The 20,979-nt window shown below is 54.4% G+C and overlaps 1 protein-coding gene across 5 annotated transcripts; it reads left to right on the forward strand.

The window, feature by feature from the left end:
- Nucleotides 1–705: 705 nt before the first annotated feature.
- On the forward strand, nt 706–20,979 carry SLC22A8 (solute carrier family 22 member 8). Of its 5 annotated transcripts, XM_076001801.1 has the most exons (12): nt 706–816; nt 1,556–1,892; nt 14,019–14,122; nt 14,638–14,792; nt 15,328–15,496; nt 17,656–17,779; nt 17,976–18,091; nt 18,953–19,167; nt 19,847–19,955; nt 20,126–20,199; nt 20,305–20,329; nt 20,418–20,979. In XM_076001801.1, the coding sequence occupies exons 2-12, from the start codon at nt 1,560–1,562 to the stop codon at nt 20,515–20,517; spliced, it is 1,524 nt and encodes a 507-aa protein (XP_075857916.1). In that variant the 5' UTR covers nt 706–816; nt 1,556–1,559; the 3' UTR covers nt 20,518–20,979. The 5 variants fall into 5 exon arrangements, with proteins under 5 accessions (XP_075857916.1, XP_012633634.2, XP_012633635.2 ...); XM_012778180.3 differs by having other exon boundaries at nt 20,126–20,329; XM_012778181.2 differs by having other exon boundaries at nt 1,808–1,892; nt 20,126–20,329.

The raw sequence follows: 20,979 nt of genomic DNA on the forward strand, positions 1-20,979 counted from the left end.
CTCAGGTGAGACTGGATGCTTCGTTTTGTTTTGTTTGCCTTGTCTATATTTGCTACATTTTATGCGAGAAACACACATTATTGTATAATTAAAATAGTATTCAGAGTATGAACAGAGCAGTAGGGACTGCACTTGGTCCCCGGAGGAGGCAGCCGCTCAGAGAGGAGCCTGACCATCGGGGCAGGGGGCATGGAGGGGGCAGGTCACCTGTGTCAGAGACCCAGCCGGGGAGGCCCTGGCTGCCCTGGCAGCCCAGGGACAGATGCAGGTGACACTGTCTGTCTGGGTGTGCCCTAACCCTTCCCAGGAGGCAAATCCCTGAGCCTCTACCCAGGACGCGCAGGGCCGGAGGAGGCAGAGCGGGAGAGGACAGCCTCTGCTCAGGGCGGCAGCAACTCTCCCCCCGCTATCCCCACCTCAGAGGGACCCTGGACCCTCAGGGCTCCGGCTAGACCCCCTCCCAGCCTCTCCCTAACGTGAGCCTCTCTGGGCTGCCCGTCCCTCCGTCCAGCCCGCAGCCCTCTCGGCTCAGCCACGCCACCGCCCTGCCCCCGCCGGCTGAGGCAGCCCTCTGACGAGAGCTGGGTTTGGTGGGTCCACAGCACTCTCCCTGCTGGTGATACTAATCCTCAAAAGAAAGTCAAACATTAGCCCGAGAAACAGCTTATGCCTTATATAAGCCCCCCTCGGGGGAGGCACAAACACAGCTTGTTGGAGCTGAGCTGCCCGACTACAGCAGCTACCAGGCCCTAGGACAGATCAAGGACCTCAGCCACACTGACCACCAGCCCCACCGGACCCGGACCCAGCCACCAGGTGAGGAAGGGTGGGGGGCCCCCAGCCTAGGCAGCCAGGAACCCCCGAGAAGCTACTACGGCCAGGCCCTGCTTCTTCATTGCGACTGGCCAAGCCCCTAATGCCCTCTGAGACCTGCTTGGGTTCTTTCCGATACCCTAGCATGGTGGGCCCAGCCCCAGAAACAGCCAGAAGCCTCTGGGCTGGGGGAGGTCTTTCTCAGCAGGCAGCCTGAACTCTGCTAACCCCGTTTGTCTGCCTGGAGCAATCAGGAATGCCCCCCACCCGACCCACCCCTGCCATCTATCCTGTGTAGCCAACATCCACGACATCCCTATATCCCTGCTCTGTGGCCTGTACTACCCTATACATGCAGTTGGACACACACACACTCACAACCACAGACACACACACACACACACACACACACACACACACCTGAGTTCACACAGTTTTGCCCTTATGTTCCAGTCTAAATATGCACATACCTGTAGACACCCCTGTGTCCATACACGCAGACACACACATACACCTGTGAACCCGCAACCCTCCATGCAGCTGAGTACACCCTCGTGCATCCACACGTGAATCTATGGACGTGCATACCTTTACACATTCACACACGCACCCTTCCACATGCTCGTGCCCACCCTCCCACATGCGGTTGTCACCGCTCCACAGGCCAACACATCACACACGCACACACATACCTCTCCCCGGCCCAGGGCCTCACCCACAGCTCTAGCTCGTCTCGCCCCAGTGCCATGACCTTCTCCGAGATCCTGGACCGCGTGGGCAGCATGGGCCCCTTCCAGTTCCTGCACGTGGCCATTCTAAGCATCCCAATCCTCAACATGGCGAACCACAACCTGCTGCAGATCTTCACAGCCGCCACCCCTCCCCACCACTGCCGCCCACCCCCCAATGCCTCCGCAGGGCCCTGGGTGCTCCCCATGGGCCCGAATGGAAAGCCTGAGAGATGTCTCCGTTTCGTACATCTGCCCAACGCCAGCCTGCCCAACGACACCCAGAGGGCCACTGAGCCATGCCTGGACGGCTGGGTCTACAATAGCACCGGGGACACCATTGTGACAGAGGTACGCCTGGGTAGACCCTCTCCCTCTGCTAACGGCAGGCACTCCATTCGCCCTGCACCACCCGTGACAGCGGAGGAGCAGGGGCCTGGGCTGCCGAGGAGCCTGGGCCAGGCCACTGGGCTGGCGAGGAGGAAGGGTCTGGGTGCAGGTGCACACCAACCAAGGCTTTGGCTTCGCCATGCTCGCAGTGCAAGCGTTTCTTCTACAAACAGCTAGTGAGGGCCGGTTCTGTGACAGGCACGGTGCTAAGCTCTGGGAATACAGAAATGCACCGTCCCCGCTCCCATGGGGGCCCACCACCTAGTGGGGTTAGCACCAGTTAATGAATGTACAGCACACAGTGTAAAATTACAACTTCAGAGTGACCTTAGACTGTGACCCACCCCTGAGCTGGGTGTGGAGGGGGGTGGGCGTTGGAGGAACCCTCCCTAAAGAAGCAGCTCCGGGGCTGAGATATGAGCATCGGGCAAGGGTTAACCAGACAACAGGGGAAAGGAGGAAAATTCCACGTTCTGCAGAGGCCCCAAGAGGGTGGGCGTGGGGGGAGGGGCTTCATGGCGTGGAGGGTTGAAACACCCCTGCGCGGACGTCCATCCCTGCCCTGATGCGCTGGCTCGCACCTGCCGTCCCTAGGTGTATTGAGTTACATGGGCTCGTCAGTGGACAGACAGGCCAGTCAGGGGACAATGACAGGGGGAAGATGAGCAAATGGGAATTGGCGTTTATTGAATAACTACTGACTGCCAGGCACGTTTTGGTGCTTTGCAGACATTGTCTTGTTTGGCTCCGACAATGATGCTCTGTCGAAGGTGATTTCTATCTCCCCTTACAGATTTAAAAAACAAAACAAAACACTGAGACTCAGAGAAGGGGGGTGATTGTCCAGTACAGTGGGTTAGTTTGGGAACCGGAATTTAAAGCTAAAGCCCGTAGGAGGTGCAGGGAGACAAATATTTATGAGAGTTCAAAAGAGGGAGAAAGCACTGATGAGGGAGGCTTCATGGAGGAGGTGGCATCTGAGCAGAGACCCACGTTTTCACTCACCCTTGGGTGCTGTGAGCCCCTCAAGGGCAGGATCCTGCTTTTGCCTCACGAGCAGATCTGCACGGCAAAGCCCTACCTGGAGCCCGTCCCGCGCCAGCCACGCTGTGTGTGTGGCTCCCGGGAGCCCGTGAGATGTAGTCTCTGGGAGGGAAGCATTGTTATCTCGGTTCACAGAGGTGGAAACTGATGCCTGGCCTGGTTCCACGACTTTCCCAGCTTTACATGGCCGGAACCGGGCAGAGGCAGGATTTGAATCTAGGACTATCTGCGTTCAGAGTCTGTGTGATTGTTACTTATTTGTTTAACAGATACTTATTTATATATAAAGCTCTTAGCTGTGTTCTAAGCACTTTGCAGATATTAACACTTCTAACCTTCCTGACAACGCTATACAGTGTTCGTATCATGACCCCTTCCGTCTGTGAGGTGGGCAACCGAAGCACACAGAGGTTACGTGGCTTGCTCAAGGTCACACCACTCGTCAGTGGCAGATTCAGGTCACACCACTCGTCAGTGGCAGATTCTGAACACGGGCGCCTGCCTCCAGGGCTGCGCTCCTAAACATGATGTCTGCTGCTCGCATGTCCCTAGACTGCATCTCCTCCCTGCTGTGTTCGCTGTTTCTCCCCAGCATCAAGCATAGCGCCTGCAACACGCCCAGCACACACACTCATTGCTATCCAACGCGTTACACTGAGAACGGTGGCAGTTTGGTGGGTTACACAAGTTTCCCAAGGCAGGAGTTTTCCACTTCTTTGCTGGCTGCAGCGCCCCAAGCACCTAGAACAATGCCAGGCACAGAATGAATGAGGATGCTCCGAGAGCCGAGAGGCCAGAGAGGGGTGTGGGCCAGCCTGGAGCAGGTGGAGAGGAGGGCTCACTGGGGCCAGCAGCGCCTGCTCAGTGCGAAGGAGAGGTGGCTACGCAGCGGGCGGGAGTGGGCAAGCGCGCTGCAGGCAAAAGAACAGTGGGGGGGGGCAAATGCAAAGTAACAGAAGCATGAAGAGAACAGAACAATCAGGACTGCAGGTGCCAGGGGACAGCTGACTCAGCAGTGGGATACAGAAGCCCCGGACATGGGGCTGGAAAGGACAACAGGAGGGCCTGGCTTGGATGCCGAGGCCCTGTCCCGAGGCAGTGGGGAGCCATTGAATGTGCTGGTGTTAAGCAGGAGAGTGGTGAGCTCAGATCACCTTCTAAGGATCATCACTTTGACTGCCTGGTAGAGAGTGGCCTGTAGACAGTATGGCAGCAGGGAGGCCTGTCTGCAAGTTGCACAGGGATCCAGGACAAAGGTGACGGATAGAAAGGACAGGCAGAATAGATACCAGAGAGATCAGGGGTTGGAATCTGTGAGGTCTGGTAACTGAATGTAACAGTAATGTGAGAGGTGAGGGATGGCGGGAGCCAAAGATGCCCCAACACCTGGAAGTCAGTGTCCGAGTGTCTGGGTGACTTGCTGTGTGCATATAGGGCCCGGGATGACAAAGAGGAGTAAAAGCCACCACCCATGCAGATCCTCCAAAAACATGGAAGACAGCCAAAGAAACAAAATCCCATAGGGAACAATTAAATAGTAATCGTTGCTAACATCTCTTCCATGCTCGCCATGTGCCAGATGGTTCTAAGCATGTCGCACATCTGAACGAAGTTAATCCTCACAACAGCCCTCTGAGGTTAGCACCTTTACTAGCACATGTTTGCAGACGGGGAAACTGAGGGACAGGTCACTGGCCCAAGGCACCATATTTCGTACATGGTGGAGTGGGGAGTCACACACAGGTAGCCGGGCACCAGAGGCCTTGGCCCTCAAAACTGCACAGCCCCCCTGCATGCCCCGGGAGGCTGACTGTGCAGCCCGCTGCCCCGCGGAGGGTGCTGCTTTGTGCTGTGCACAGTTGCTCCTTCCCGCCTTTGTAGCTCCCCCAGGGCAGGTACCAGGTCTCTCCCACCCATCTCTGTCGTCTCAGGACTAGGTGCATGGCAAGTGCTCAGTTGATGCTGAATGAAGGACATGCCCTCTCAGAGCTTCATGGAAGGGACGAGAGGGACAGAGACACTGCTGACTGCTGGAAGCAGCTTGTGCTCCAGGACACGCCTCAGGCAGCCCCAGGGAGCCTGGCCAAGAGCAGAGGCCGCAGGCCTGGTACCCAGACCAGCATCAGTCCACACTTGTGCCAGCTGAGCTCCCAGTCACCACTCCAGCAACTGGGACAGTGTGCATCTCCATTCCAGCAAGATGCAGGGGTCACCAGGCCTCGGGGTACTGCTGTACCCTTCTGCGGGTCAGGAGTGCATCGGGATCTGGCTCCCTGAGGACACTCAGCTGTGAGAGTTCATGGGAGGGGACCCCGCCCCGTCACTGAAGCATCAGTAGCTGGACACAGCAAAGGCAGAGCCCTTTGGCTGCTCTGTTTGTGGTTCAGCCGTGGCAAATCTGGGCTCCATCTGCTTCAGTGGGGCGGGGTGGGCTTCTGGCCCCCATGTGGTAGAGGCAGAGCAGCGGCTGGGCCACCTATGGAGAGGTAGATCTCTAGCACGGAGGCAGGGGACTGGATGTGCTGGCTCTGGGGAGGTGGTGAGGAAGGCAGGGTTATTTGGCAGTGAGCGAGGTCAGTCCAGGTGACCTCACTTAGTAGAGGCGAACAGACAGTGTGGGATCCTGAACTAGAGTCCTGCAGCCAGAGTTCACATCGTGACGCTGCCAATTATTAGGAGTGTCGCAATTCCTGGATGTCTCAGTTTCCTCATCCATTGAAAGGGCTAAGAAAGCAAGTGTGAGGGTGAAGGAGATAATGCAAGCGCAGCACTCGGCACCGGGCCGGGTTCGGTTCATGCTAGCGGAGGCTGCTGTTGTTGTTACTGTTGTTAATAGGAATGTCTGAGAACTGGAAAGTTAGTCCCCACCGGAAGAGTGCAGGGATCACCTCGTACAATGGCAGTGAGCTCTCACAGCTCTCCGGATGTACCCAGGCTCCCAGACTCCGCCACCCTCCTGCCCCCACCTGGCCCTGCTGTGCTGCTCAGATCCAGCTCCACCCCCACAACCAGCGACCTGGCGAGTCACCTCCCCCTTCCTGCTTCAGTCCCCGCATCTGTAGAGTGGGGGTTACAAGGAGCCTCCCTCCTGGAGGGGAGTGGGGGTGGGAGGGCTGAGCCAGTGCAGCGGGCCACACAGGAACGGAGGGCAGCCTCCCTCCCAATTCTGATCCCCTAAGCTTTCCTGCCAGGGGTGACCACAAATTCCTTTCTCTTGGTGCAGCAGAGACAGGGTTGGGATTTTTCAGAATGAGCTTTACTAGGACATTAAGAGGAAACAAAAGCCTTTAAGTCTGGGCAGCAGAGAGCATGGATTCTGGGTGCTGGGCTCCTAAGAGAGGCGTGTAGCCCACAGCCCACTCCGCTGAGCCTCAGACCTGGGGCCTGGGCCTGGGCCTGGGCCTGGGCCTGGATGAGCAAGGCCCATCTCTGTAAGGCCCCTGGGCTTCCTCTCTGGGCCTTGGGCCTCCCTGTCCTGTCTCCAGGGCATAAGAAGACCGTCCCCCCAACCCCTACACAAGTCCCTGGAGGTCCCGAGTCAGCCGCTGGAAAAGCAGGAACCTGCCCAGTAAGGGCCTCCCAGGAGCCAGGCTCCTCCGTGGGGAGGTGCCCCTGCCAGGTCTCCGGCCTGCCCCCTCTGACTGCCTCCGCCCCTGTCCCCAGGTCCCCAGGCTGCCCAGCTCCTGGCCCACTCGTGCACCTGTCGGCCCAGCGCACTCCCGCTTCACAGCCTCGAGCCTCCAGGCTGACTCCTGCGCAGGGCCCGACAGCCCCACCCCAGCCACTTTTCTCACCTAGAAAGCCCCTGATCACCTGCACAGAAGGGGCCTGGGGCCGTCCTGTGGGCTTTCCGGGGTCAGGAACTCACTCAGTGAGCACCTACTGTATGCAGGACCCTGGGCTGGTGCTTTGCATTTCTTCTCACCTGCCCAGTGAATCAGGCACTACCGCCCCTTTGCTCAGAGGAACACACTGGGCTCAGCAGAAGGTGGCCTTCCCAGACATGATGGTGCGTCAAGCTTTTCTAGAAGGAGGGACAGGGGTCCTGACTCCAGAGTCCATGCCTTTTTGAAACCACATCACATGTCCTTGTGAGCGCAGGCCTTACAGTGACATGTGACAATAATAATGAAACAGCTGTGATGAACTGAGTGCCCATTGTTTGCCAGGTATACAGCTGGGTGCTGGTTAATCCCTACGTCATTTCCAATCCAGAGAAGCAGGTACTAGTTACCTGTAGGTACTGATGAAGAGACTGAGCCACAGAGAGGTTAAGTAACTGGCCCAGAGACACACAGCTCCTAAGTGGCAGGGCTGGAGACTCATGTTCTTTTGTTGCTTGGTTCATCCCCTCCCTCAGGGCTCCAGGAGTGCAACAGCAATTCTCAACAAGGCCTGACCCAGCAACAAAAAAACTTCAAAGCTAAAGCAGGCAGTTTCCTTGTCCCTGCTCTAGGGGGTAGGGACCGTGTGTGCAGTCGGTTCCCACACACACAGCAGGGCTCCCATCCTGCCAATGATGATCTTAATCACAAATGGCTTGCCCTGGCCTTCTGTGACCCGCCTCTGCTGTCCCCTCTGAGGGTGCCTGCTGGCCTTGCCTCTTGCCACTCACACTTTGGACTCGCCATCAGACCAGCCCACCTGGCTCCGACCTTGACTGCCTCCTCGACCACAGTCCCGGCCTGTCCTGGGCTACAGTGTCCTACGGCGGCTCACAGCAATAGGTCCCATGTGTTGTGCTTTTCCTCTGGCAGCCTGGGGCTCAGAGCGAAGCACACAGTGGGACATCAGGGAGCTGCAGTCACAGTCAAGAGCTCTCTGGGACCCGCAGACCTGAGCCTGAGTCTCCATCTTGAAATGAACCCAGCTAACTCTCTGAGCCTCAGGTTGTTTGCCGATAAAATGGAGATAATAATGTTCCTATGTCATGGGCTACTATGGCATTACTTGCAAAGCTTTCTCATGGGCATAGTAGCCCTTCTCTCTCTCTCTCTTGCCTACCACCTTCCTGGAGCACCAGCCCACACAGAAAGTCACGGTAGTGAGCTTCCTGTCCTTCCCTTCCAGAACCTAGCTCCCTTTGGGCTCTGTTATACTCCAAGAAAGAAAAAAGAAAACCAAGAACTCCAGACTAAAATACTGGGAGCAAGAACGTTATGTGTCTGGGAGGCCGAGGCGGGAGGATCACTTGAGCTCAGGAGTGCGAGACCAGCCTGAACAAGAGCAAGATCCCGTCTCTACTAAAAGTAGAAAAAGTAGCCGGGCATGGTGAAATGACCTGTAGTCCCAGCTACTCGGGAGGCTGAGGCAGGAAGATCGCTTGAGCCCAGGAGTTTGAGGTTGCTGTGAGCTAGGCTGACTCCACGGCACTCTGACCCAGGCAACAGAGCGAGACTCTGTCTCAAAAGAAAAAAAAAAAAAAAAAACCTATGGAGTTGCCAAAAGTCGATGGGAAATATCAGACAAGGCCATGCCAAGGGCTAAATAGAAGCACCAGGAGGCTGAGCGATTGGCTCCCTCCAACCGCAGGTTGCCTTTCCCTCTGAGGGTCTAATCAGTAATAATGGCCCCAGCCCCATTCACCCATTAATTATTCGCTGAACAAACATTAACGTTTATTATGTACCAACTACTCTGCTAGCTGCTAGACATTAAAAAAAAAAAGTCAAATGAGATACTCTGTGTCCTCAGTGAAGTTTTAGGATACAGGAGAGAAAAACAGGTAAATAAGCAGCTAGAATGCTGCGTAATAGGTGGCCTGTTGGAGGTAACAGCTGGATGCTGGGAGTGGAAGAAGAAATGAGGGACACCTTACCCTTCCCTACACTGGGAGTCTAGATGTGCTTCTCATCCATTTATCCATTTCACAAATATTTATCGACCACCTGCTTGTGCCAGACAACCAGAAAAGAAGTTCCTGGCATTCCCAAAAGATGATCCTGATGTGAGTTTTGAAGGACTGGCAACATTATTAGAAATAGGGGATCATGACAAGTGCGAAAGAAAAGAAGGATGCAATAGCACGAAGCTTCTGTAGAATCACAAGTGCAAATTCTCCCTGTGTATCTTCCTCTGTACGGAAAATCCAGGATGCCTTTGGAAACCTCTCCCATTTGCTCTGCATCTGGCTCCCGGACTGCCACGCTCTTCTATCCGCAGTCCTTTTCCCGTCATGCCTACCAAACCAGCAGATACTCGGATACACAGGAAGCAGGCAGCGAGCCATTTATTAGGGCTGCCATAACAAATTGTCACAAATTGAGTGGCTTAAAACAACAGAGATTTTATTGTCTCACACATGTGGAGGCTAGAAGTCCAAAATCAAGGTGTCGATCTTCTCTCTCCAATGGCTCTAGGGAGGAATCCCTCTTTGCCTCTTCCAGCTTCTGCAGCTTGGTAGCAGTCTTTGGCATCCCTTGGCTTACAGATGCATCACTCTAACCTCTGCCTCTGTCCATTGTAACATAGTGTTCTCCCTGTGTGTCCCTCTCTTCTCTTCTTATAAAGACACTAGTCATAGAGGATTAAGGGCCCCCCTACTTCAGTATGACCTCATCATAACTTAGCTGATTATACCTACAACACTATTTCCAAATGAGGTCACATCTGAGATACAGGGGATTAGGACTTCAACATATGTTTTGGGGGAACACAGTTCAACCCATAAGAGTTGTACGTCTCAGATCTGAGCCCCTTGGATTTGTTGATCTGCGGGAAAGCCACAGCCACATTTTTGTCATCAGTTCTGACATGCGTCATTAACCATGAAATCTCTGGGAGCACTTTAGAGTGCTATTGAAGTCCAATTTTTTAAATATTTAGCCACAAAGCACTCCTCCTTCGGAGCTTCCAAACTTCACTGAAGGATGGTAATCCTCCAGTAGATAATTTTCCGTAGAAGGTTTTCCAGTCTGATTGTGAAGGAAGAACACTTCTCTTCTTCTTGCTAACACATGTTGATATATTCGTTGTATGCAGCCTAGGCATGATCCATCCTGACATGCATTCACTCTGGGGAAGTGAGGCAGTTCTCCACGTAGCATTTGGAGTGTGGGCGTTTAGATATTGGCATATCTGTAACTTCTAAGGCTCACCATCCCTCTGTTCTTTCTATGACATGTTCACTCATTCAGTTCCCGCAGGTGTTTGTTGAGTGCCTACTATGTGTCAGGCACTGTTCTAGGCATCGAAAGTACAGTAGTGAACAAAATAGAATAAAGGCCTTACCCTCATCAAGCTGACATTCTTGGGGGAGAAACATGCAGCAAACAAAAAAAAGGGGGAAAGATTCAGTATGTCTGATGGTATAAGTGCTATAAAGAACATTAAATAGAGGAGAGAGATGGACACTACTGGGGGTTATAGTTGTGAATATAGCGGGGTCAAGGAAGGTCTCATTGAGAAGATAACATTTGAGCAAAGACATTAAGTAGGTGCACACCTGACATGTGTACGGAACAACAAGGTGATCAGTTCAGTGAGAGTGGAGTATGGGAGGGAGAGAGCAGTAGCAGGTGACAGCAGAAAGGTAACAGGGATCAAGATGGGAATAGATCCTACAGGGCCTCCTAGGCCATCGTAAGGATTTGGGCATGTTCTAAATATGACCCAAAATTCATTCCAGAAATGGCATTTTTTTGTGTGAATTGCTCCATTTTCTTGTGTAAACTGGCCTGTGACAGTTATTCTAAAGGCTACATGATCACAAGTTCCATGGTGGAAAGAAACAATAGACCCAGCAGATCTGGTCTCAGTAGAGCAGGGCAGCAGCCTTAAACTAATCCGAGCAGGTCTGACATTGACCTTCTCACGATCCAAATAGATGCTTGATTTCTTAAGGTACTAAATATCATGAAGGTAGTGAGGGATAAAAATCTAATTTCCATTTGCAACTCATTATGGGGTGTAACAGGATAGGTTAGGTTGCTCTAACAAAAGAGTCAACAATAATTCACGGCTTGAAGCATATAGAAGTGTTTCTCTTTCTCAGTTTCAAGGTGAGTAGCATTTCAGGCTGATGGGCGGCTCTGCTCCATAGGGTCATTCAGAGACCCAGGCTGATGGCAGCTCTGCCATCTTTGGCACTCGGCTTTCAGAGTTGTTCTACTTGTCACCATTCCCAGCCAACAGGGAGGAAGAAGGCATGTAAGTCCAGGCCAGGGATTTCCTCCTAAGCAAATGAGGTGGAAGTAACATACATCTCTTCTACTCAGTTTCCACTGTCAAGAACCACATGTCCCTACCCCGCTACAAGGTCACTTGGGAAACATGCTATTTTCTATGGAGGAAGAGGAGAATGAATTTAGGTAAACAGTAGGTCTTTCCTTTAGTTTTTCCTAAAGGGTCTTTATGCAGCATTCCACAAGCACGGGAAGTCTCTCTAGACACCCACTGGCATATTCCTCCTCACACGCCCTTACTTCCTCTTTTACCTTTTTCCCTCCCCCAAGCCATCTGCAAACTATGCAGACCTCCTTCCCTGCTAGAAGGGACCGCCATGTTTGCGGGCCATGCCGGGTCACTGAGACAGCTGGAGAACTGGAATCCTATCAACCCCCGTCCTCCCTCACTTCCAGCTGAGGAGAGTGGAAAAAAGTTCCCTGAGATGTGTGGTTCTTCCCCTTTTGGAATGCTTTACTTTCAAAACATTCTTGTGAGGCATTTCTAGTGAATTAAATTCTCCACTTCATTACACAAGTAATTCAGGGTGGCTGGTGCAAAGGGTGCGAGTTGGGGATTAGCAGGAGATTAGACCAGACAGGTAGGCAGGAGCCAGAGCATGGAGGGTTATAATAAATCTGTGTTTACCCAAAGGGCAAGAGGAAGTCGACAAATGCTTTAGGCAAGACAGGAAGCTGATTTGAGCAGTGTTTTAGAAAGCTGTTAGGGTTATCAGGGGAAGAATGGATAGGAGGGGATGAGACTGAAGTCCAGGAGACCTTGTCAGAATGTTGCTGCAGTAATCTCCTCTGGGCCTCAGTTTCCTCATCTGTAAAATGGAGGTGATGTTAGCACCTAAATAATAAAGTTGTGAGGGTTAAAGAAGTTAAAGCACAGAAAGAGGTTAGAACAGTGCCCGGTACCTAGAAAGCCCTCAATAAATACTGGCTGTCATTATTAATCCGAGTGCAAGAGAATGAGGCCCACAATGAGACAGTTGTAGTGGAAATAGAAGAATCCAGATTCCAGAAATATAAAAAAGTTGGAAACGTGAGGATCCAGTGACCAGGACATGGGTGAGAGAGGGAGGAGTTGAGAGGGTTAGCAGCATGATCTCACGGATGTAGATCTCACATATCTCAGAATCTTAAAAAAGTTGACTTTGCAGAGGTAGAGAGTAGATTGATGGTCCCCAGAGGCTGGGGGTGAGGGGGCTGGAGCGACAGGATGGGGAATTCCTGGTCAAAGGGTACAAAGTTCCAGCTAGACAGAAAGAATAAGTTCTGAGACCCATCACACAGCAGGGTGGCTATAGTCAATAATAATGTATCATATATTTCAAAATATCCAAGAGAGTAGCTTTCAAATGTATCATGACAAAAAATTTCAAGCAAGTGAGGTGATGGATATGTTAAATTAGCTTGATTTAATCACTCCACATTGCATACATATAGCATAGCATGTTCTCCATGCATGTAATATAGTTATGACTTACCAATTCAAAATAACGTAAGTTTTTAAAAATTAAAATTAAAAGAGAGAGAGTTGCCAGTCACTGAGATTGAGACCTTAAGGAGGAGTGGCGTGACAAGTCGTGCTGAGTGGGGGATGCCCATGTGACATTACCCAGGTGGAATTCCCAGGGGGCCATTCAATCAACTGGCCCAGGGGCCAGGAGAGAGGTTTGGCTGGAGATAAGGATTTGGAATCTTCAGCATAAAATAGCACATGAAGCCATGGGAAGGACGGATCTCCTGAGAAAGAGGACAGAGAGGAAAATCCAGGAAGAGCCCTGGGGAAGTCCCAAGGGACAGGCAGAGAGAGAAGCCCATGGGGGGTGGGGGACCATGGAATGGTGGGAGGAAGACTGGGTGGAGGGAGAGGGCAAGCCAGGCAGGATGCAGGAGGGTCCGTGTTGCCGTGAAACAGGAGTCTTTGGTGGTTTGGTGGGTGCAGTTTCAGTGGACGGGTTGGGCAGAACTGAGAAACCAGGGGGAGAGGAGGACAGGCTGACAGTAAGTGCAGCTCCTCCTTCAAGAGGTATGGCCTTGGAGGGAATGGAGAAATGGAGCGAGTGTGGACAGGAGAGATGGAGAGTTGAACACACCCATATGCTGGTGAGGAGGAATTGGAGAGAGTGGGACAGAGCCTAGAGGGTGGAGGGAGGTGGCAGCTGCAGAGTAAACTGTCCCTGTGGAGGAGAGAGGGTGCAGTCAGGGTGCAGACAGAGGGACTGACCTCAGGAAGGAGGCAATCAGGGAGCCACAAGGCCGTAGGCAAGCTCAGAGGGGAAGAGGGAGGATGCTGAAGCCAGACATGATGTGGCCACTGAGCACTTAGTAAGCCATATGACAGGTCACATAAGCTTGAGGGGTGCTGGTCAGGGACCCAGAGAGCCACAGTCAGACCCAAAGAGTCCTGGGCCAGATTGAAAGAGGAAATGGTGGCCTGGTACAGTGGCTCACACCTGTAATCCTAGCATTCTGGGAGGCCAAGACAGGAGGATGGATTGCTTGAGGTCAGGAGTTCGAGACCAGCCTGAGCAAGAGCAAGACATCATCTCCACAAAAAACAGAAAAATTTAGCTGGGTATGGTGGCACACACCTGTAGTCACAGCTACTGGGGAGACTGAGGCAGGAGGATGGCTTGAAGCCAGGAGTTTGAGGCTGCAGTGAGATATGATGACACCACTGCACTCTAGCCTGGGTGACAGAGCCAGACTCTGTCTCCAAAGAAAAAAAGGAGGAAATTGTGCTTGGGAGGAAATTGTGCTCAGGATGCGGGGACAGGGAACCCACACGTGTGAAGGCACAGTGTGAGCATGGCTGAGCAGGCCGGTCTGGACTGAGCCGGGCTGGCCCTACCTTTCTCTTGTGCAGTGGGACTTGGTGTGCAACTCCAACAAAATGAAGGAGATGGCCCAGTCTATCTTCATGGCGGGCATACTGATTGGAGGGCTCGTGCTGGGAGACCTGTCTGACAGGTGAGACGCAAGGGCACAGCCCAAGGAGAAAACCATCCCCACTCTGCTCCACACACACACACACAAAGAGGCGAAGAGCTGGGGGAGGTGGGTGGGACGGCACTCGCCGTGTGCCTTGGCCAAGCCCACTCCCTTCGTAGGCCCAAAGCCTCCAGCCCAAAGCCCTTGCCCCAGACCCAGGGGAAAGCCTGCAGGTTTCAGACACAGAAGAGCGGCTGTGTAGCGTTGGAGGCAGGCCGGATGGACCGCTTAGAGGCGGTGATCCTGTGACCCTGCGCAGACAGCTAAGCTGGGGGTGGATGTAGCCGGGATCACTCATTAACTCAGAGTTCTAATTGCAAACTTGTCAAAAAACAGCAATTACCAGAAGTGCTCTGTCTGGGGAGGGAGGTATATGCCCCACAGGGCAGTGGGTGAGGGGACTCAAGTCCAGCCCTTTGCCCCAAAGCCTGCAGAGTCACCGGCCTTGGCAGGCGCAGTGGTTAACCTGGCCCCTCCTCTCCCTCGAGCTGCAGGTTTGGCCGCAGGCCCATCCTGACGGGCAGCTACCTGCTGCTGGCAGCCAGCGGCTCTGGTGCAGCCTTCAGCCCCTCCCTCCACAGCTACTTCGTCTTCCGCTTCCTGTGTGGCTGCGGCATCTCAGGCATCGTCCTGAGCACCATCATCTTGAGTGAGCCGCAGGGGCGCAGGGAGCCGGCCTTGGGGGAGCCCCCGCCAGAAACCAGAAGAGAGTGGGGTCTGAGCATGGTTCAGCCTCAGGCTCCCTGTGACCTTGATTAAGGCACTGCCTTCTCAGGACCTCAGAGGCCCCCTCTGAACATGACAGTGAAAACCAGCATAATAATAGCAGCTTTCAATACCGAGACCTTGCCTGGCACTCTGCTAGGTACACAGTCTCATTCAGTCCACACTTGCCAGTGATACCATTATCCCCATTTTACAGATGAGGAAACTGAGGCAAAACAAAGGCAGTCACTTGCCACTGGAGAAGAAGTGGTCAAGAGCATGGGTTTGGGAGTAGACAGACCTGGGCTGAGTCCTACCTCCCGGAGCCTCAGCTGCAGCTCCTGTAAAATGGGGACGAGGGACCCTTAGGGCCGAGATCAGACCGAGTCGCTATGGGGAGGGAGGAGCTGGTGCCCCTTCAGAAGGAGGTGCCTGGGGCCTAGCAGCACCCTAATCTTGTCCTTGGGCTCTTCCCGCAGATGTGGAGTGGGTGCCCACCCGGATGCGGGCCCTCGCGACGACAATAACTGGCTACTTCTACACCTTTGGCCAGTTTATCCTGCCGGGCCTGGCCTACGCTATCCCCCAGTGGCGTTGGCTGCAGTTAACCGTGTCCATCCCCTTCTTTGTCTTCTTCCTGTCATCCTGGTATGTGGCCCTCTCCTCCTCATCTGCCTTCTTAGGCCCCCCACGGGCCAAACAGGGGGAATGCATGCTTGACCAGCCTGGCCAAGGCTGTCTGTCCCTGGGTCCCCTGTCCCAGAGCCAGGGGAGGGCCCGCCAGGGGGAAGGAGTTATGTGAGCGAAGCTGTACTGCAGGAGGGGCAGGGGTCCTGGGGACAGTCAGGGGCCACCTGAAGCTGAAGAAGGGGAGTAAGTCGAGAAGGACGGGCCAGGCTGCAGAGAGCACGGAGAGCCAAGGGGGCCGCACCGTCGAGCGGAAGGAGGAAGAAAGCCACTGCAGGTGTCCATGGTGCTGCAGGCCTGCCCAGCTTCCCTGTGCAAAATAATAGCTGAGAAGGACAGACCCTCGTGGGTGAGGAGGAGAGACAGACAGGGGGTGATGGTGCAGGCAGGAAGATTCTAGAGACAAGTGTACGAAGCATTTTGAAGGAAGAATCCAGAGAATTTGGGGCCTTCTGGATCTGAAGGATAAAGAAAAGTTCAAAAAGGAGCCCAGCCTGGGAACCTGGGACAGTGGGTGCCCAGGTCAGAGACCCAGCGTGGGCACAGAGCTCGGGATCAACATGGTGAACCTGAGGCCACACGGAAAGTCAGGAGATGAGTCTCCAGAGGTAGCTGGAGCCAAAGGACAGGAGATCACCAACGAGCTCCGGGAAAGAAGTGCAGCCTTAGAGCGACCTTTCATTGAGCCCTCGAGGCCTGTCCCGGGCCTCACCCTACACGGTCTTGGGTCCCCGTGGAGTCTCTGTGCCAGGGGGTATTATTGCCCCCGTTTGGCATTTGAGGACACTAAGGCTCAAAGAAGTGAAGCAACTCCCCAAAGTGACACGAAAAGGTGCAGAAAACAGATGGAATCTCGGCTTGGAAATGAGAGTAGACGCTCGTAGAGGGAAAGGGCAGTGTGGGGGACAGAGTGAGAGAGGTCAGGGGTCTGGGCTGGGGCTCGGGGCATGTCCACAGCGGGGTGGAAGCAGCAATGGAGCAGGCAGAGTCAGGAGGTAGAAGGAGGCCAGGTGGTTGGCAGAACACAGTCGCAAGCTCTGGCCCATTCTTCACCTGCCACGGGATGAGTCTCACCCACTCCAAGTCTCAAGAATTTTCTAGGTAAAGTGGAGACAATAATGCCTGTCACCCAGAGTTTCATGGGCCTGGTACACAACAAGGCTCATTAATCGGAAGCCATTGCTGTCTCTATACCAAGGAGTCCAGACCCTGACTATGGTGTTTGAGAGGACATCACTTGGTAATCTTGGTGACAGCAGACTCAGAAGACTGTCAGGGCAGGAGGGGGGATAGTGACATGCCCAGGAAGCCACCACTATCATCTAGGGCAGTGGTCTGAGGCCAGATGACCAATGTCCACTCTCTGAGGGCCTCACTGCAGCCAGGTCCTGGGTACCTATGGGGCCACAGTTGGAGCGGACCCCACCCTGGAACGGACTTCTGCAAACACCACTCCTTTCTCCCACATCTCTGCACCACACCTCCATCCCCGCCTCTTTGCCTAGTGACCCTCAAGGATTGCTCAGGGTGAGCCGACTCCAAGAACATAGCCCGAGGGAGATGGAGGTGACTGCCCACTTGCCAATCGCAAGACCTCATGCTGTGCTCTTTGCAGGAAGAACCGAAGGGCCCTGAAACCCATTCCCTGGGCCACAGCCCTCACCTTAGCCTCCAGCCGCCTCTGGAGCTGCCCCAGGACTGTGGCCCTGCCCTTCTACTCCAGGGGGACTGGGAATGCAGCCCAAGGAAGGCTGGGAGGCGGACGTGCACGACCCTCCAGCTGTCCAGCCTTGAACACGCTGTCCTCTCCCCAGGCCCCACCTGCCTCGGCCTAGAGCCTGGGGCTTTTAGCTAAGGAAGATGCCCAACAATAACAAGCAGCCCAGGTGGGAGGCAGAGGACAGGCTCCTCTGGAAGGAGAAGAAGAGAAATCTGGAATTTGTGCTGGCTGCAGGCAGCCCAGGTGCAACTTTGGTCAGGTTTAAATTCCATGAGCAGAAGGCAGCTCGGGTTTCTGGACCTCCTGCCCCTTGGCCCAGGCTGTTGATGTTCTTCCAGCTTCTCAAAAGGGGTTCTGGAGTGGGGGTGGGGAGCCACTGTGACTGGACTCTGGCCCCCAGGTGGACACCAGAGTCCATACGCTGGCTGGTCCTGTCTGGAAAGTCCTCGAAGGCCCTGAAGATACTCCGGCGGGTGGCTGCCTTCAATGGCAAGAAGGAGGAGGGACAAAGGCTCAGCTTGGAGGTAGGGACTGATAGGGACTGCAGTCTGGGGGCAGGACCCCGCTGCTCCACTCTGGGCCTCTGTTTCCCCTGCTCACGGCCTACACCACGTCTCTCCCCCCAGCCAGCTCCTCTAGAGGGCCAGGCCTGCACCGCCCTCTCGTCTTCCTGCCCACCAGCTGGTTACTAATGGCACCCTCTCCCTCCTCTGCCCCAAGGAGCTCAAACACAACCTGCAGAAGGAGATGTCCTTGGCTAAGGCCAAGTACAGCGCAAGTGATCTGTTCCGGACACCCATGCTGCGCCGCGTGACCTTCTGTCTTTCCCTGGCCTGGTAACCCACCACCCCTCCCTCCCCACACCAGGGTGGGATGCTGAACAAGGCCTCCGGCAGGCTCACCACAGACCAAGCCCTAGGGCATCTGCCAGAGATGTCAAGGGATCCTCTCTCTTGGGCCACCACAGCCGGGCCCCACACCCAGGTCCAGCCACTGAGGTCTGCTTCCCGAGGAGCTTCCAATGCCCTGCCCACAGGGCAGATGGTCTAGACCCCTTCACTAGCCCATACCCTTGCCCCGCAGTTTCCCCGGGCTCTGTCTCTCTGTCACTGCCCACTCTGGTCCAGCTCTCCCCTCTGGAGCCCGCAGAGCAAGGCTGGCCTCCTGGGCTTCAGAGTTGAAGGCAGAAATTACACCTCTCGCGAGTTTTCTCTTCTGTCTGACATTCTACAGCTCCCTCAAAGCCCTTTCCATGATCTAGCTCTGAGCCCCTTCTCCAGCCTGGCCATCCCCATGCAAACGGGATCCAGTGTGTCCAGGAACCCCTGAAAGAGGGTCCCACGGTTCTGAGGGGGGAGGGAGGAATAACTGGCCCGTGTGCACAGCTTGGCACTCACCACTCCCCGGCCAAGAGATCACCTGCCACCTCCTTTGGTCTCTGAGGGTCCCTCCAGTCTTGATCCCTAGAGTCAGTTTTGGGCACCGTTGCCAGCACACGATGGGCCGTGCCCACATCAGACGTGGCCCGTCAATTCCAGCACGTCCTCACTGAGCCCAGACGCAACCTCAGGAACCTCAAAACAGCACTCAGGCAGCCCCTACCATCGGGTGCATTTGGCGCAAGAAATGAAACTGTTCATCGTCATGGTGACCCAGTGACCAGGGCGGGTGCTAACCCGTCCCTCTCTGCCCCTCAGGTTTGCCACCGGTTTTGCCTACTACGGTTTGGCTATGGGTGTGGAAGAATTTGGAGTCAACCTCTACATCCTCCAGGTCATCTTTGGTGGGGTCGACATCCCAGCCAAGTTCATCACTGTCCTCTCCTTAAGCTACGTGGGTCGGCACACCACTGAAGCCGCTTCCCTGCTCCTGGCAGGAGGGGCCATCTTGGCTCTCACCTTGGTGCCCTTGGGTGAGAGCCTGGGGCTACCCCAGAACCCTCTGGAAGAGCTGCCACAAGCCAGAAAGTGGGGTACCAGGGTTTTCGGTTCAGCTGGCTCTGCCTCTGATTCACTGTGTTACCTTGAGCAGGTCCCTGTACTCTCTTAGGCTCAGGTCTGTCATCTAGAAAATAATTAGGCTAGATGACATTGAAGCTCCTTTCCAGATCTGACTTGGACTGGGCAAAGTATGGTGGTAGCTGAACAGTGTGGGGAATTGCTTGGGGACTGGACACATCCGGGGTGACATTACTGCAGAGGACAACCCGAGATGTGGAAACAACAGAGCCCTCTGCTCAAGAAAGACCCCATAACTGCTCCACCATGACCCTGGACCCCTTTTATTTTATGTAGGTGTTTGTCGGCTGATATATCTGTGTCCTTCCAAAGGAGCTTGAGGCATTTTAGGACAAGAACATATACAACAAAATATAAATGGGAACAGGGAATCAGACCCAGGAGAAAACGCAAACATAGCAGGACACAAGCATGCAAAGCATTAGGAGTAGCAGAGGGGCTATTATTCATCTTTAGGTTTGGATCTGAGCAACCTGGCAGCCAAAGCAAAAAGGAAGACGAGGTCTGCTAAGGAGTGAGAACATTCAGGTGCTCTGGAACTCCAAGATCCACCACATTTTCTTCCCTCTGTAGACATGCAGATCCTGAGGACAGTACTAGCTGTGTTTGGAAAGGGATGCCTGTCCAGTTCCTTCAGCTGCCTCTTCCTCTACACAAGTGAACTATACCCTACAGTCATCCGGTAGGTGCTGGACCTGGAGCTGGGCCCAGCCAGAGGACACAGGGTCAGGTGGGACAGTGGCATCCTCCTGCCACCTGCCCCCTGGCCCCTGCCCCCTGGCCAAGGGTCCCAGAGCCAGCCTTTATGAACCCTACACACAGGCTGCCAATCCCTGCTCTGAACCCTCCCAGGCAAACAGGTATGGGCGCAAGTAACATGTGGACCCGTGTTGGAAGCATGTTGGCCCCACTGGTGAAAATCACGGGTGAGGTGCAGCCCTTCATCCCCAATGTCATCTTTGGGATCACCGCCCTCCTGGGGGGCAGTGCTGCCCTTTTCCTGCCTGAGACGCTCAATCGGCCCTTGCCAGAGACTATCGAAGATTTAGAAAAATGGTCAGTCTCCTGCCTCTGGCCCCCATCGGTGCTCCTCCCTGGGAAAGCAGGTCTAGGCCCAGGACTTCCCTGAGCTCTCTGTCCCTAGGTCCCTGCGGGCAGAGGAGCCAAAGCAGGAACCAGAAGCAGAAAAGGCATCCCAGATGATCCCTCTGCAGCCTTATGGACCAAGCCTGGGCTCCAGCTGAAGACAACAAAACCCCCTCTCCCTGCCCTCCAGAGACTAATCCCAGCCCAGGCCCCGCCTGCATCTGAGCTCCTTGGGGACCTTGGGAGTTGAGGCGGGGCATCCTGGAGAGGTCCATCCACCTAGGACAAAGCCTTCTGAGAGCTTGGTGGAGGCATCCCTGCTACCACCACCACAGTCCGCAGCCCAGCCCTGGCCTGTTCATAGGGTCAGCCATAGACCTTCCCATACCCAGCCCTGTCCTCAACCTCCCTGCAACCTAGGCCCTGCCATTCTCTTTGTCCAGCCCGTCCCTACTGGCCACCTTCTCCCGTTGTCCCAGCTCTCTTCCCCTGAGGTCTCCTGACGTCTCCTGGCTCAGTCCTAACAAGATTGAGTCCCAACAAGACAAGAAGCCCTTCCCTTCTTGCCTTCTGCCCCTTTCTTTGATGGGAGGTTTCAATAAACAGCAATAAGAACTCAA

Source organism: Microcebus murinus, chromosome 4, assembly GCF_040939455.1.
Source record: "Microcebus murinus isolate Inina chromosome 4, M.murinus_Inina_mat1.0, whole genome shotgun sequence".
Taxonomy (NCBI): domain Eukaryota; kingdom Metazoa; phylum Chordata; class Mammalia; order Primates; family Cheirogaleidae; genus Microcebus; species Microcebus murinus.